The sequence below is a fragment of the Alternaria burnsii genome (genome assembly GCF_013036055.1).
Source record: "Alternaria burnsii strain CBS107.38 chromosome Unknown 715, whole genome shotgun sequence".
In the NCBI taxonomy this organism is placed as follows: domain Eukaryota; kingdom Fungi; phylum Ascomycota; class Dothideomycetes; order Pleosporales; family Pleosporaceae; genus Alternaria; species Alternaria burnsii.
In genome coordinates, this window is record NW_024066116.1 from 1,142,256 (window position 1) to 1,154,892 (window position 12,637).

Here is a 12,637-nt window from a genome sequence, read left to right on the forward strand (position 1 = left end):
GCAGGCATCATCGCTATGCAACAGGCAAATGACTGGCCGACTGCGCCTCTGCGCTGCGCAGGAACCGGTAGAAATGGTGGGGGTTGTTGTTCGCGGGTTGGCTGCGTGGCTGGTGACATTCTGACATCACCGCGGTAGGGCCGCAAGGCTGAGATGGCGTGAGGCCGCAATCAGGCACCATTTCTTGGAAGTATAACTGCAGACATCGGTCACCCCAATGCTGTTGGGATGATCCAGGCTTGTTAGGTGCGCGGAAACAGCGGACTACTGAATGAGATGAAACTAGCTCCAAACAGCCTACAAGGGCGAAAAGCAGGACCAAGTAATGTTGATGATGGATTATATATTGTATTCAAGATGCATTTTGTCTATGATGATGTGTGAATCATTGACCGGGCGTGAATATTACACCCCATTACCGCCTGAGTCCTTTTGCCCAAGCACGTTGCAATGCAGTCATCTCTCGTTATCAATCGCTACAAGAAGACCTGTATCCTCAAAAAAATCTATAAACCCGTGAAGAAAATGCCGCCTCAACCACTCTAGTGCTCAAGCAATCTAAGCGAACCCTGGACGACAACATTCTCGAGGATGGAACCTGGAGGGATGTCGATAGTGGAACCCTCAGTCGCAACGATGATGACGGTGCCCTTGAGAGTGACGCCACGGCCAAGGTTGACCGGACCGGTAATGGTCAGATGGTCAAGCTCGACAATCTTGGGAATGGAGGGAATACGGGACTGGAAGCTGGACACCTTCTTGAAATCGCTGCCGAGCTTGATCAGGGGGGCGGGTCCGAAGCGGTTGGGGTCGATCACTAGCTGGCCGTGTTGGAGTGTGTAAAGATCAGACTTGACAAGCATGAGGTCGGAGCAGGTCTTGACGGGCAAGAAACGCTTTCGGGGTACGTTGACACCGTGTGCGTTCTTGAAGTGCTTGATAGCAGCACCAACAGCTGTCTCGAGCTGGAGGACGGAGATGTCGGCTTCGCCCTTCTTGTCGGCAGGGATGGACTTGCCGTTGGGGATGATCTCCATGGCAAGCTCGTTAGCCTCAACAACACGCTTGATGGCCGCGAGGTTCATCCAGATGTTGTTGGTGTTGAAGTACTTGAACTTCTTGATCGACTTGAACTCGTTGACGTGCTCCTTGGGAACCTGGGCGATTTCAAGCAGACGAACGGAGCCCTCATAGTCAATGATGGTACCACCCTTGACATCAGCCTTGGTCTTGTCGGTCAACTCCATGATGTACTCCGCCTGGGAGTCAACCATGTGCTGGAGGATGCGGAGGTCGACAACAGCACCCAGGTTGTCGGCGTTGGAGAGGAAAATGTACTCAATACCGCGGTCCATGAGCTTGTCGATCATGCCAGTGTTGTAGAGAGACTCGAAAACGTCACCGTGGCCAGGGGGGTACCAGTTGGCGATGTCTGACTTGTTCTCCTTAGGAGCAGGCAGGAGCGAATCCTTAAGGATACGGGGGTATCTCGACTGGTTGAAGGTGAGGATGTCAATGTTGTGTCCCTCGTACTTCTTGATGATGCTGGCGGTGTCGGTGTCGGTGTTGAACGAGTTCATCAGCACGAATGGGACGTTGACATCGTATGTGCGGTTCAGGTACTCGATTTGGCGCACTGACAAGTCCAAGAAGGACATACCGTCACGGACCTCGATGACGGACTTGGGACCAACGCAACCCATGGAGGTACCGAGACCACCGTTGAGCTTAACGACCGCCAACTTGTTCAGGTATTCGACAGCCTCGGTGTTGGCCAAGTCATCGTAGCTGACGACCTGCTCGGCCTTGGGAGGAGCGATGCGGTTCCAGTCAATGGCAGTACCCTTGGCCTTGTCATTGAGGTATCGTCGGAACAGAGCGAAGAAGTTGTCCATTTCCGTTTCGAAGTACTATAGTGGGTCAGTATACGCTCAGAATGACGTATTTCCCAAATTCCCCTCCCAAACACGCTGATAGCTTGTGGCTGTGGGCATTGGCCTGAGCAAGTATATCGCGATGCTTGGGCGGCGAACGGAGATTGAAAAGGTGCAGAAGAATTGTGACTGACCTTCTTCTCGGCGGGGTCGGTGACGGTGTCGGCGAGCTTGTTGAGCGCATTGCGCATTTGCGAGGCGGCAACATTGGTAGATGTGTTCTCGAAAGCCTGGAAGATTGATTGTTAGTCGATTGAGAACAAATTCGAGCTACGTTGAAGCTATTGAGAGTGTAGGTGCTGTTGTTACCACGACATCGCAGCCGCGGGGAGCAGGCGATGAGAACGCAGGGGCAACCCTCCAGAATAGGAGCGAACATCATCTTTGACGAATCGCCTGATCTACTCGAAGGAAAACGCATCGAGGCATGTCTAGGCAGGGTGCTGCAACCCCAGCAATCAGTGCCAGCTCAATGCCAGCCTCCTTCGGTACCCACTATACCCAAGCCAGGGTATCTGGTAGCGGTGAGGATTGCTGCATCCGCGTTTGCAGCAACGGAACGAATCGAAGAAAGCAGGGATGAAAAAGCAAGATACAGACTGGCAAGCTGCAGAAATAGAGAGAAGGTACTTACCACATGGGACTGTGACTTGCCGTGATGGCGCTGGGATGAGAAGCCACCCTCGCCGCCCTCAGCAGCGGAGGGCTTCAAGTGAGAAGGAATCGCGCGAGATGCCATTGTGTAAGTGTGAGAGAGAAAAGGCTGTTCCGTGAGGAGAGAGTGGTGTAGAGAACAACAAGTGTTGGGGAGCTGGTCTCCTTAAAGGCAATGGGTCGCGCTTGGCGTTGAACGTGGGGCAAGTCGAGAACAAGCTATGGCCTGGTAACGAGAACAGGCTTGGGGTTTCGATGGGGATAGTGAAGAGACGGTGTGAATTTGCCTTTTATACATGCATGTTATTGCCGCGAGCGCACCAGAAGGGCAGTTTCGAGCGTAGCATCTCTGCATGGCAACGGCGACGCCGCCAATAGTTCTTGCACACGACGAGATTCCGATACTTGATTTCACACCATGATTGCAGCCATTACACTTGTTTCACAGTAGATTTTCCAGTTGCAGAGTATCGGACTACACCCTCGGGATTCGCTCACCCACGTCTTCCGCTAGGTCTTTCACCACATCTTCCAATTGCACTCCCTTCTTCCTTTACAAGGCCTCGTCTTGCGACGCTCCTCCCCAACCTCCCGTATCCGCCCGAGTCAAGAGCGACTATCGAATGGCTGCGCGGACGCCTATCTGCTCAACCTCACGATGCACAATTGTTGAATAACTTTTCGGAGAGCTATGTCGATAAATTGAAAAGCCCCTCATCTGGCCGCGGCACTAGCAGGGGTATGCAGTAAACCTGACGTTGCCCCGAGACCGCTATTCCGACTTGCTCCCAGTGCTCCCCAACAGACTTCCCCAGCTTGCAGCCATGTTACAATTTTTCCGCAGTGGCAAATGTGCAATGCAACGCGGAGGCGAATACAGTGGGGAACCGGATGAATGAGGACTCCCAAGATCTACGCGTGAGCAGCGGCTCCAAGTGAAAGTCGTGGCTGCAATAGTGGCGCAGGTACACGTCTCATGTGGCTTTGAACCACGTGGGGGATCTACTGCTAGTCGGTGTATTCATACAACAACGATGCCCATGTCAGACGGCAGCCTCAATAACGCCTATCTCCACCATGAATTTCTGTGTCAGAAACCCGTCAAGCCTCTGTAGTGGCTTGATTTGTGATGTATCGATACTAGTGACCATTCGATTACATTGCGCTCAAACAAGATTGATATCAGTCAAGTACATAATGACTTTGTCTAGGCATACCCGCGATACCGAGAACCAAGATGGCAGTGAGCTTCTAACAAGCTTAGACGCTTGGCAGTTCCCAAGTACACGTCGCAGGTGTAAGACAGGGACAATTATTGGAAGTGGAGACTGAATCGGTACCGGCTGCGCTAACGGACCTATCCCCTAGCCCAAGTCAGGAACAGACATCCTTAGCTGTTGCTCTAGCTGTTCCTGTGGCTTGCGTCTGGGAAAACTTGCAGACATTTCCATGGCTGGAGCGATAATTTGACCCACTACGGCAGTTCACTAGTAATACAGCTTCGCCCTAGTTCGACCGTACTGGTCGTGTTACTTCGACGGCAGGTGCGTCTGCAAAAGGCACAGCATGAGGCTTTTCGATTCTCAGCTTGATCCATGCGTACTGGTCTACTTCTTGCGTGAAGAACTTTTGTCTAAGTTCTTCAACCAGCCACGCTAGTAGGCTCTCAATAGTTTGGAAAGTAGACCCGGATATCGACTACGTCGGTCAGTCAGTGTGGATTTGTATGTTTTGTTGTGCTTACCTCAAACAAGAGGGCCTCCAATTGGGGGTAGTCTTCAACACGAGAGTCATGTATATTGTCAACCCACACGTTGAGGACTACGGGCTGCTTCTGTAACCTCTCATTGGCGTTGACGCCAATTAGGCATGGGATGCGGACGTCGCGCAGATACAGTACGTTCGAACGGGTGCCGGTTCTTTCAATGCGAGACGTAATATGTCCAGCGCCTTCGCCGAACATGCTGCCTTTCATGTAACATATGTTCGTTTCGATCGCATATATGTCTGTCGAGCCTGCGACGTCGCATACACTTTTAGAGACAGCGGCCGAGAGAGCAGCAGTTGACATCCAGGCCATGGTGTCATCTTTAAAGCGTGCTTGTATGGCCTTGCTGAGCGTACCATAGTGAACTGTACTATCATCGACAGAATCCGTAGAAGAAGCCGATGTGAACTGCTTCCCCAGTGTCAACGTGACGCTGATCAAGGCGCGCTGCTTCTTCAAGCGCCCCCAGACGTCTTTGCCTGCATTCACAACAACCTCTAGATTCTGAACCATGATCTTGTCATGATGTCCACTTGAAGCAGCCTCAGCACTCCACTGGGCCTGGCAAACGAGTTGGCTCATGATGGAATTTCGGCTGATGAACTTGGACGAAGAAATTGATAGGCTGGAGAAGAGATGGACTGTATCTTGGAAATGAACTAACTGTGGTCTCAGATTCTTCCAGGTGCGAACTTGTTGAGAAAGTTAGTATGAAGACCCGCGTAGTCACGCATCAGCTTTTGCAGACGACAAAACGCGTAGAAAAGGCAAAAGCTTGCAGTCGGCCGCAAGATTTCGTCATTGTCTCCAAAGACTGAACAAAGCAGTCGCGTAGAAGGTGAAAGAAGGGCGCACAGGAGGGGCTGAGCGAGGGCTGAAATGGTACTCACCAAGCTGAAAGTGAGATGCGTGAGGCTCGTGGTGGGGTATATGACGAGCCCTGTAGACGGCTGCCCGCACGGACTTCTTTCCCGAGCAGAGCTCCGCAATCGAACATTCTAGCTACACATCAAACTATAATTCAGAGTCTGTCCCTCATACGCGCGGTGTACCAAGCAGATTCGCAGTCACATTCCCGAATCACCCTAAATCGAAAACACCTCCAACATGGCGGACGCACTAAAAGCAGAGGGAAACAAGCTCTTCGCTGAGAAGAAGTTCGCCGAGTCCATGTAGGGTCCCCCGCAAACGCTGCCTAGCGACAGTTTACTAACAAACTCCAGCGAGAAGTTCTCACAGGCAATCGAGCTCGACCCCTCAAATCACGTCCTATACTCGAACCGATCAGGCGCATATGCCTCGCTAAAAGACTGGCAGAAGGCGCTCGACGATGCGAACAAGGTGACGGAGATCAAGCCAGACTGGGCCAAGGGCTGGGGTCGCAAGGGAACGGCGCTACATGGCGAAGGTGACTTGGGTACGTGTGGATTCCATCTATGAGAGGATGTTGCTAACTCCCGACAGTGGCAGCCACAGAAGCCTTTGAGGAGGCACTTAAGCTCGACCCCAGCAATGCTCAAGCAAAGTCCGGTCTCGATGCCGTCAAGCGCGCAGTCGAGGCAGAGGCGAACGACAGCGGTGCAGGCCTCGGTGGCATGTTTAGCGACCCCAACATGATCCAAAAGCTCGCCGCGAATCCCAAGACGGCCGCTCTTCTCGGCGATGCAGAGTTCATGGGCAAGCTCCAGCAGCTACAGAAGAACCCCAACATGGCTGGCGCCTTCATGCAGGATCCCCGCTTCCTCCAAGTTATGAGCGTCCTGCTAGGCATTGACATGTCGTTCGGCCAGGGACCCGGTGCTGGAGGTGCAGGCGATGCAGGCGCCAAAGAAGCCGAAGAGGACGTCGAGATGCCCGATGCGCGACCAGCTCCCAGCCAACCCAAGAAGGCGCCAGAGCCAGAGCCAGAGCCAGAACCGGTAGAAGAGTCTGAGGAGGACAAGGCTGCGAAGAAGGCAAAGGCCGAGGCCGACGAACTGAAGAAGAAGGGAACCGAGTTCTACAAGAAACGACAATTCGACGAGGCTATTGAGAACTACAACAAGGCCTGGGAAACACACAAGGACATCACATACAAGACCAACCTTGGAGCTGCCAAATTCGAGAAGGGCGACTACGAAGGCTGCATTCAGGCTTGTAATGAGGCTGTCGAGTATGGTCGCGAGATCCTCGCCGACTTCAAGATCATTGCCAAGTATGTCATATTCTGTCTTGCAACAATCATGCGCTAACACCATGCAGGGCCTTTGCACGCATCGGTACCGCCTACGAGAAGATGGGTGACCTTGGCAACGCAATCACGTACTACCAAAAGGCACAAACCGAACACCGCACACCCGAAGTCCTTGCAAAGCTCCGTGCTGCAGAGAAAGCCAAGGTCGTCAAGGAGAGGGAGTCATACATCAACCCTGAAGAGGCTGAGAAGGCGCGCGAGCTCGGTAATGCCAAATTCAAGGAGTCCAACTGGCCAGAGGCCGTGGAGGCATACTCGGAGATGATAAAGCGCGCACCGGACGACCCAAGAGGATACTCTAACCGCGCCGCCTGTTTCATCAAGCTGCTTGAGTTCCCATCGGCAGTACAGGACTGTGACGAGGCTATCAAGCGCGACCCCGACTTCATCCGGGCATACCTGCGGAAAGCCCAGGCATACTTCACCATGCGCGAGTACAACAAATGTATCAACGTCTGCGCAGAAGCCATGGAACACGACAAGGATGGCAAGAACGCGCGAGAGATTCAACAACAAGAGTCCAAGGCTCTGCAAGCACAATACTCTGCACGCGAGGGCGAGACTGAGCAGCAGACCATGGAGCGTATTCAGCGTGATCCTGAGGTACGTCTTATCCAACTCGCAAACTATGCCCTTATACTAACATGTCTCAGATTGTCGGTATTTTACAAGATCCCGTTATGCAGGCCATTCTTCAACAAGCTAAGGACGACCCTGCGGCTCTGCAAGAGCACTTGAAGAACCCAAGCATTCGTTCCAAGATCCAGAAGCTGGTGCACGCCGGTGTCATCAGAATGGGACGATAGACTTCCACGAGTGGTCAATGTGACGATGCATGATTCACATTTTGTATGTTTATATGGGTCTTTTCTATCTGCATAGCGTATAGGTAATGAAACATTTATGATTTCTCTCTTCACACTTGATCTCTGTCTCATGGCTTGATGGCGTATATCTTGAAGGATGCTATGACCCAGTTAGTTGCTGTCGGACGAATAGACACCCCTTCGCTTACTTACCAGCCCATTCATTCAAATCAACATCCTGAAGCTCTCTTCTCATGTCCTCCGCCACACCTCCGTCTCCACAGCATGACCGTGGCTCTACGCCGAGGTCTTTCTCGCCCTTGTAAATGTTCAAATCGCCACCCGCCTCCACAACAATTGACTCTCTGAACCCCGCTTCCTCCAGCCACCCCTCGTACTCCTCCTTCTTACTCGCTCCTGCTACGCACCCTACAAGCAACGCTACGTTGTTCTTCAGATTCTCTGGCAGATCTTTCTTCAGTAGAATATCTGATATGGCTACCCGACCACCTGGCTTGAGCAATCGGTACATCTCCTTGAAGACTAGATGTTTGGACAATTTAGGAACGAGATTTATAACGCAATTCGACGTCATGACGTCGGCGGTGGAATTATCGAGCTGGGGGATGGATGTAATAAGAGATTGTATGAAGTCGGTGTTGAGTGTACCTGATTTATCGGCATTGAGACGCGCTTTCCGAAGCATGTGCTATGTCGAACTTGTTAATCTTTGTCACTCTTCTCATGTCAGTCGAACGATGGAAACACGAACCTCGTTCATATCTATACCAATGGCCTTTCCCGTTTCTCCTACCCTCTTTGCGGCAAGGAAAACGTCAAAACCTGCTCCACAGCCTAGATCGATGACCGTCTCACCCTCTTTCAGATTCGCTAATGCGAGTGGGTTTCCACAGCCCAGACCGATGTTTGAATCCGTAGGGATGGAAGAAAGTTCGGCCTGTGTGTAGCCGAATGTGCGAGCAACGGCGGATGCATTGTCAGTGCTTAGGCTTTTGGATAGTGCAGTGGCGGTGTAGCGTGCGTGGATGGTTGAGTATGTTGGATCTAGGTCTGGGGTCATGATCGGATTTGAATGCTTGAGTTTAAATGGAATTAATAGAAGATATGCTTAGTTGGTCCTTGCTCGGGCAGGTAGATAGACTGAGGATAGCAGTAACGGCTTCGGTAGGTTGGAAAGTATTGATATGGAAACCTAGTCGGTATGTCACTCAAATGGAGTGATATGTCATTTGAATATTGGCTAAGCGGCTTTACCCCGCACATCGTTGTATTACGCATATTCGTCGGTCTCGCCCATCCTTTTTGTTAGACTAAGCAACCAAGCGAATGATTGTGTGAGTTGGCATAAAGTATTGTAGGCATGGGGTATTGTATCGCTTAGTGCAAAAGAGAAACGAGACGAGTGGTAGCACTGCTATCATTCCAATATTTTATGAATATAAAACGAAAAGAGACCTACATCTGGAGCCACACTCCTGCGTCGATAGGCACCGATAGTCTACACTGCTGCAAGAGAGCCCCATCGTACACGTCATGCCAATTTCTAGTCCGGTGTCTGAGTCTCAACAGGAAACCATCTTCATAACCAACGTCGAACCCTACAATCCACTAATAAAATCCAACAACCTCATCAACGCCCCGTTTTCAACCCTACAACCCTCACCTTCCCTTTGCGCTCGTCTCAGTCCCTGCGCCAACCAAAGTCGAATGGTATCCGGATCTAGATTCCTAAAGTTTTGCTGCCCAATCATAACAAATGCCTGAGCGCACAGCGTAGTGCTCTCTGATGGATCGGGTGGAGGTTTAGTCTTGCAAGACGAGCACTCCAAGTCATTAGTCGAATTCGATAACGGTAATGGGTCGCTACAACATGGTGGTGGGCCGGCGGTAGTGTTGCTGGAGATGATGTTAAGGTCCTGTGACGGAATGGCCAAGAGCGAAGTTGTAGGCGAGGTATTTGACGACAGATAGAAGGATGAATCGCCAAGGAAGGAAAGGTCTGGAATGGGGACATCAGGGTAGGCCAGCTGCGGGTCGATGTCGGCTCCTGGTTGGACGGTGAGGGCTAGCGAATTTTGCTGGCTGGATGGTGCTGGGCATGGTATTTCTTGCAGTCCAGAGCTCCCTTCCTCTTCATATCTTACTCCTCGCGCCGCTTCTTCGATTTGAACGTCGTTGGCTTGCTGTTGTGAGTTGGTGGCCGATTGTCCTTTTAACACGGCGATTTCCGCCCTTGCCTCTGCAAGCAGTTTCTCAGTCTCTGCAAGCTTTTGCTCAAGAGAGGCGACGTGGTCTCGCTGTCGGGCCCGATGTCTCCTCTGGTTCTCGCGCACTCTGTTCAATGTGTGCTCAGCCGACACGCGTGACCGCCGGCTCCTGGGAGCTGCGGTATCGGAGGTTTGTTCCGACGACGAAGTTGCTGGGGAAGTCACCATGTTCGCTGCAGAGATACTGATGGGTGAACGTGATTATACAGCTGCCTTCTGAAGATTGCGCACAGCGGTGCAGGTGCATCTTCGAGAAGGTGCCTGGGTGGAGTTGAGGCAGCGGATGTAGGAGCTTGGCGGTGACATATCGACGAAGCTCCTCCGCGATTGGTTCGCGGCGACCTGAAACATCATCGCAGACGTTCGACATTAAGCCTCGTAACAAAATTGGGCCTTTGCACGGCGACGGTTATTTCTTCCAACACAACCTTCATGTCTGACTAAGGCTCGTTTCGACTACGTTGAGTATTACGTGTATAGGTCACTCCATCTTGACAAGCTTTTACAGCCTTGTAACGACGAATGTGCTTGAAACATGCTCATCTTCAAGGTGATCTGTCAACATCAGACCAAACCCCGCAAAAACAGCTTGATGCGATGATCCATCCAGTCCACATCTTTCGGGTTCGCCCCGCCACCTCCAATATGTCCCCAGATACTGGGGATAATCTCCACCGTTACATCTTCCAAACTCTTGGCTTCTCTCTCGCTAACATATGGCCGGAAATACTGGTCTGTTTCACAGGGCATCAGCAAAACTTTTGCCTTGATGCTTTTTAGTGCCGACTCAAGGTCTCCTGCCTGGGTGCATCGAGTGATGTCCCCACGCTGCCACATTCCCAACATAACCTTGAGATCGTCACCACTCCAGCTTTCATAGCTTTGTATCGTGACGTTATCGTCCCAGTCCCGCAGTTGCTGGAAGCCCATTGCTTTGTAACATTCTTCATCGAACCATTCGGCGCTTGTTAACCATGCCGAGTACGCTTTTGCGAATGCCCTACGACCCGTGTCGGGGCTCTTTGCATTCTCCAGTGCTGCTTTTGGCCCCTCGAGGAACTGGTAGTTGTGTCTGCTTGTTTGGGCAGACGAGCAGACGATTACGGCGTGCTTGACGAAATCAGGATGAGTAGTTATCCAATGATAAGTGATCTGGCCCCCCATCGAGAATCCTAGCATGACGTCCACTTCTTTGATACCAAGTTCTTGGGTAAGGAGAGGGTACTGAGCGTTGATGCAGTCCATGTATTCGATGGTAGTGGGAAAGCTGGGCGTGTTTGACGGACTAGAAGATTCGCCATTGCCAAGAAGGGCGATGAGGATGATCTTATGGTTCTTCAGAGCGGCGTCAGCGTGCGTGAGGGTTGTGTCCATACGGCCCTTGAAGCACGTGTGAACAACTGCTATCTTGCTGTTGTGCGGGTTGAGGATCTTGTAAGCCACTTTGAGGTTTGGTAGTGTAGAGCCATTTTGGAACTTAAAGTCGGATATCTCGTAAGTTTGGAGGGGTTCAGAGCTGGCTTGAGACGACATTTTAGTGATGCAACGGAAGAGACGGCTGAGAATATGGAGATGAGGGGATTGTGAAGTATCGTGGGGAGTTTTAGGAGGGGTTGTGTTCAGAAGCAACGATGTATGAACTTATGACGATGGTATGGGGCTTGCTTCCGTCATTGCCGCAACGTAGAGCCCCACCTGCGGCTCTTGAAGACGACGATCAAGTGTTGGTTGAACTCAAATGTGTAGTCAACCAAACACCGGCCAACAACGGCTCACACATTGTACGGTGGTGGGAGCATTGAAGCATAGAATCGCACTGGTGATGATGGAGATGGATATTGTCTTTCTGAAGGCGACATCTGCCCTAGCAGCATGGGCATGCGTCGCCTGTAGACTTCCAAGGTTGTCTATGGTAGCATGGTCAGACATCGCAAGTCTCTCCTAACGTCTCATTGTTGTCGTCCCTACTTCGGGACGCGCCACCAACCGGCTTGTAATTGAAATGATGAGCGCTCATTTCAATCCTACAGTCGGCTCACCACTGCATATCGCTAAAGGACATGTGGCCAATAAGCGGCGATCAAGGCCGCTAGCGGGAAAAGTAAGCACCGGGTGTTCAATTATACCGCAAAATGCGCGAAGAATCAGCTCTTCTTCGGCTTCATCGAGGCTACAAGAGTCGGCTCTGGATGTGCGCAAGCTCTTGCGGTATTGCTGCTGATATGCGCTTGCGGAAAGCAAAGTCGTCCGTTCCGAGTATATTTAGACGTGCTGGGTACGCCAGGTGTCACAGCCGAGGCGATGAAGTAGGCTAAGGGATCGCCATCCCTGCCACGCCTTATCAACTCCACGCTTTGGAGCGGCCGCTGTGTTGTTTCGGGCATAGTCCATACTGTGGTCTTCCGTTTTAGGAGAGACTCAATAGCCCTACAAGCGAGGTATGGTTGAGCGGTTGGGTGTTTGCTGTTGTTGTCGCCATTGCACTTTAGGGGGGTCGGTTGAGACGGTGTGCACATGGAGAGAAGAGTGAAACACATGCCACGCACGTCATGACGATCTCGACAAGCTGGGGCCCACGATCTACGCAAGTAAGACGGTTGGGCAGGAGAGGAGCGGGCGGTGTTGATGGTGAGTTGCTGGTGTAGGACTAGCTAAGGGGTACATGTTGGATGTGCAAGACGCAACAAAGGTAAATTTGAGCCGCAATCAGGCTATGGTATTTTGGCGCCAAGAGGGGAGACTTGTCGAGTGAAAGCGTGAATGTAGGACCGAGTGCCCGCCGCACGGGCGTGATCTGGTGGGCTGAATGTGGGGTGTGTCGACGTTGGCGCTCCGAACACGAGACATTTCGAGGCCGTCGTTTTCAAGCGCAAGTCAAGGTTAGTCAAGGGTGCAATTTCGCAGTACGGCTGTACGACAATCTTGCTCGTGTAGAGAAAGCCCGAGGCTCCAGG

At 51.8% G+C, this 12,637-nt stretch overlaps 6 protein-coding genes across 6 annotated transcripts; 1 reads left to right on the plus strand and 5 right to left on the minus strand.

The window, feature by feature from the left end:
* Window positions 1-542: 542 nt before the first annotated feature.
* GT037_007535 (utp-glucose-1-phosphate uridylyltransferas-like protein) lies at window positions 543-2,673 on the minus strand (the record flags this gene model as incomplete). Its single annotated transcript, XM_038932582.1, has 3 exons — window positions 543-1,910; window positions 2,069-2,164; window positions 2,569-2,673. 3 exons carry the CDS (start codon window positions 2,671-2,673, stop codon window positions 543-545), a joined length of 1,569 nt encoding a protein of 522 aa, XP_038785070.1.
* Window positions 2,674-4,094: 1,421 nt separating this feature from the next.
* On the minus strand, window positions 4,095-4,938 carry GT037_007536 (tetrahydrobiopterin biosynthesis enzymes-like protein; the record flags this gene model as incomplete). Its single annotated transcript, XM_038932583.1, has 2 exons — window positions 4,095-4,286; window positions 4,333-4,938. The coding sequence occupies 2 exons, from the start codon at window positions 4,936-4,938 to the stop codon at window positions 4,095-4,097; spliced, it is 798 nt and encodes a 265-aa protein (XP_038785071.1).
* Window positions 4,939-5,463: 525 nt separating this feature from the next.
* On the plus strand, window positions 5,464-7,395 carry GT037_007537 (heat shock protein sti1; the record flags this gene model as incomplete). Its single annotated transcript, XM_038932584.1, has 5 exons — window positions 5,464-5,528; window positions 5,580-5,773; window positions 5,821-6,550; window positions 6,598-7,192; window positions 7,243-7,395. 5 exons carry the CDS (start codon window positions 5,464-5,466, stop codon window positions 7,393-7,395), a joined length of 1,737 nt encoding a protein of 578 aa, XP_038785072.1.
* Window positions 7,396-7,523: 128 nt separating this feature from the next.
* Window positions 7,524-8,476, minus strand: GT037_007538 (uncharacterized protein; the record flags this gene model as incomplete). Its single annotated transcript, XM_038932585.1, has 3 exons — window positions 7,524-7,555; window positions 7,609-8,104; window positions 8,168-8,476. 3 exons carry the CDS (start codon window positions 8,474-8,476, stop codon window positions 7,524-7,526), a joined length of 837 nt encoding a protein of 278 aa, XP_038785073.1.
* Window positions 8,477-9,014: 538 nt separating this feature from the next.
* Window positions 9,015-9,851, minus strand: GT037_007539 (uncharacterized protein; the record flags this gene model as incomplete). The annotated part of the gene is made up of 1 exon (XM_038932586.1): window positions 9,015-9,851. The coding sequence occupies one exon, from the start codon at window positions 9,849-9,851 to the stop codon at window positions 9,015-9,017; it is 837 nt and encodes a 278-aa protein (XP_038785074.1).
* A 396-nt stretch (window positions 9,852-10,247) lies between these two features.
* Window positions 10,248-11,216, minus strand: GT037_007540 (homoserine acetyltransferase family protein; the record flags this gene model as incomplete). The annotated part of the gene is made up of 1 exon (XM_038932587.1): window positions 10,248-11,216. The coding sequence occupies one exon, from the start codon at window positions 11,214-11,216 to the stop codon at window positions 10,248-10,250; it is 969 nt and encodes a 322-aa protein (XP_038785075.1).
* Between the last annotated feature and the right edge of the window lie 1,421 nt (window positions 11,217-12,637).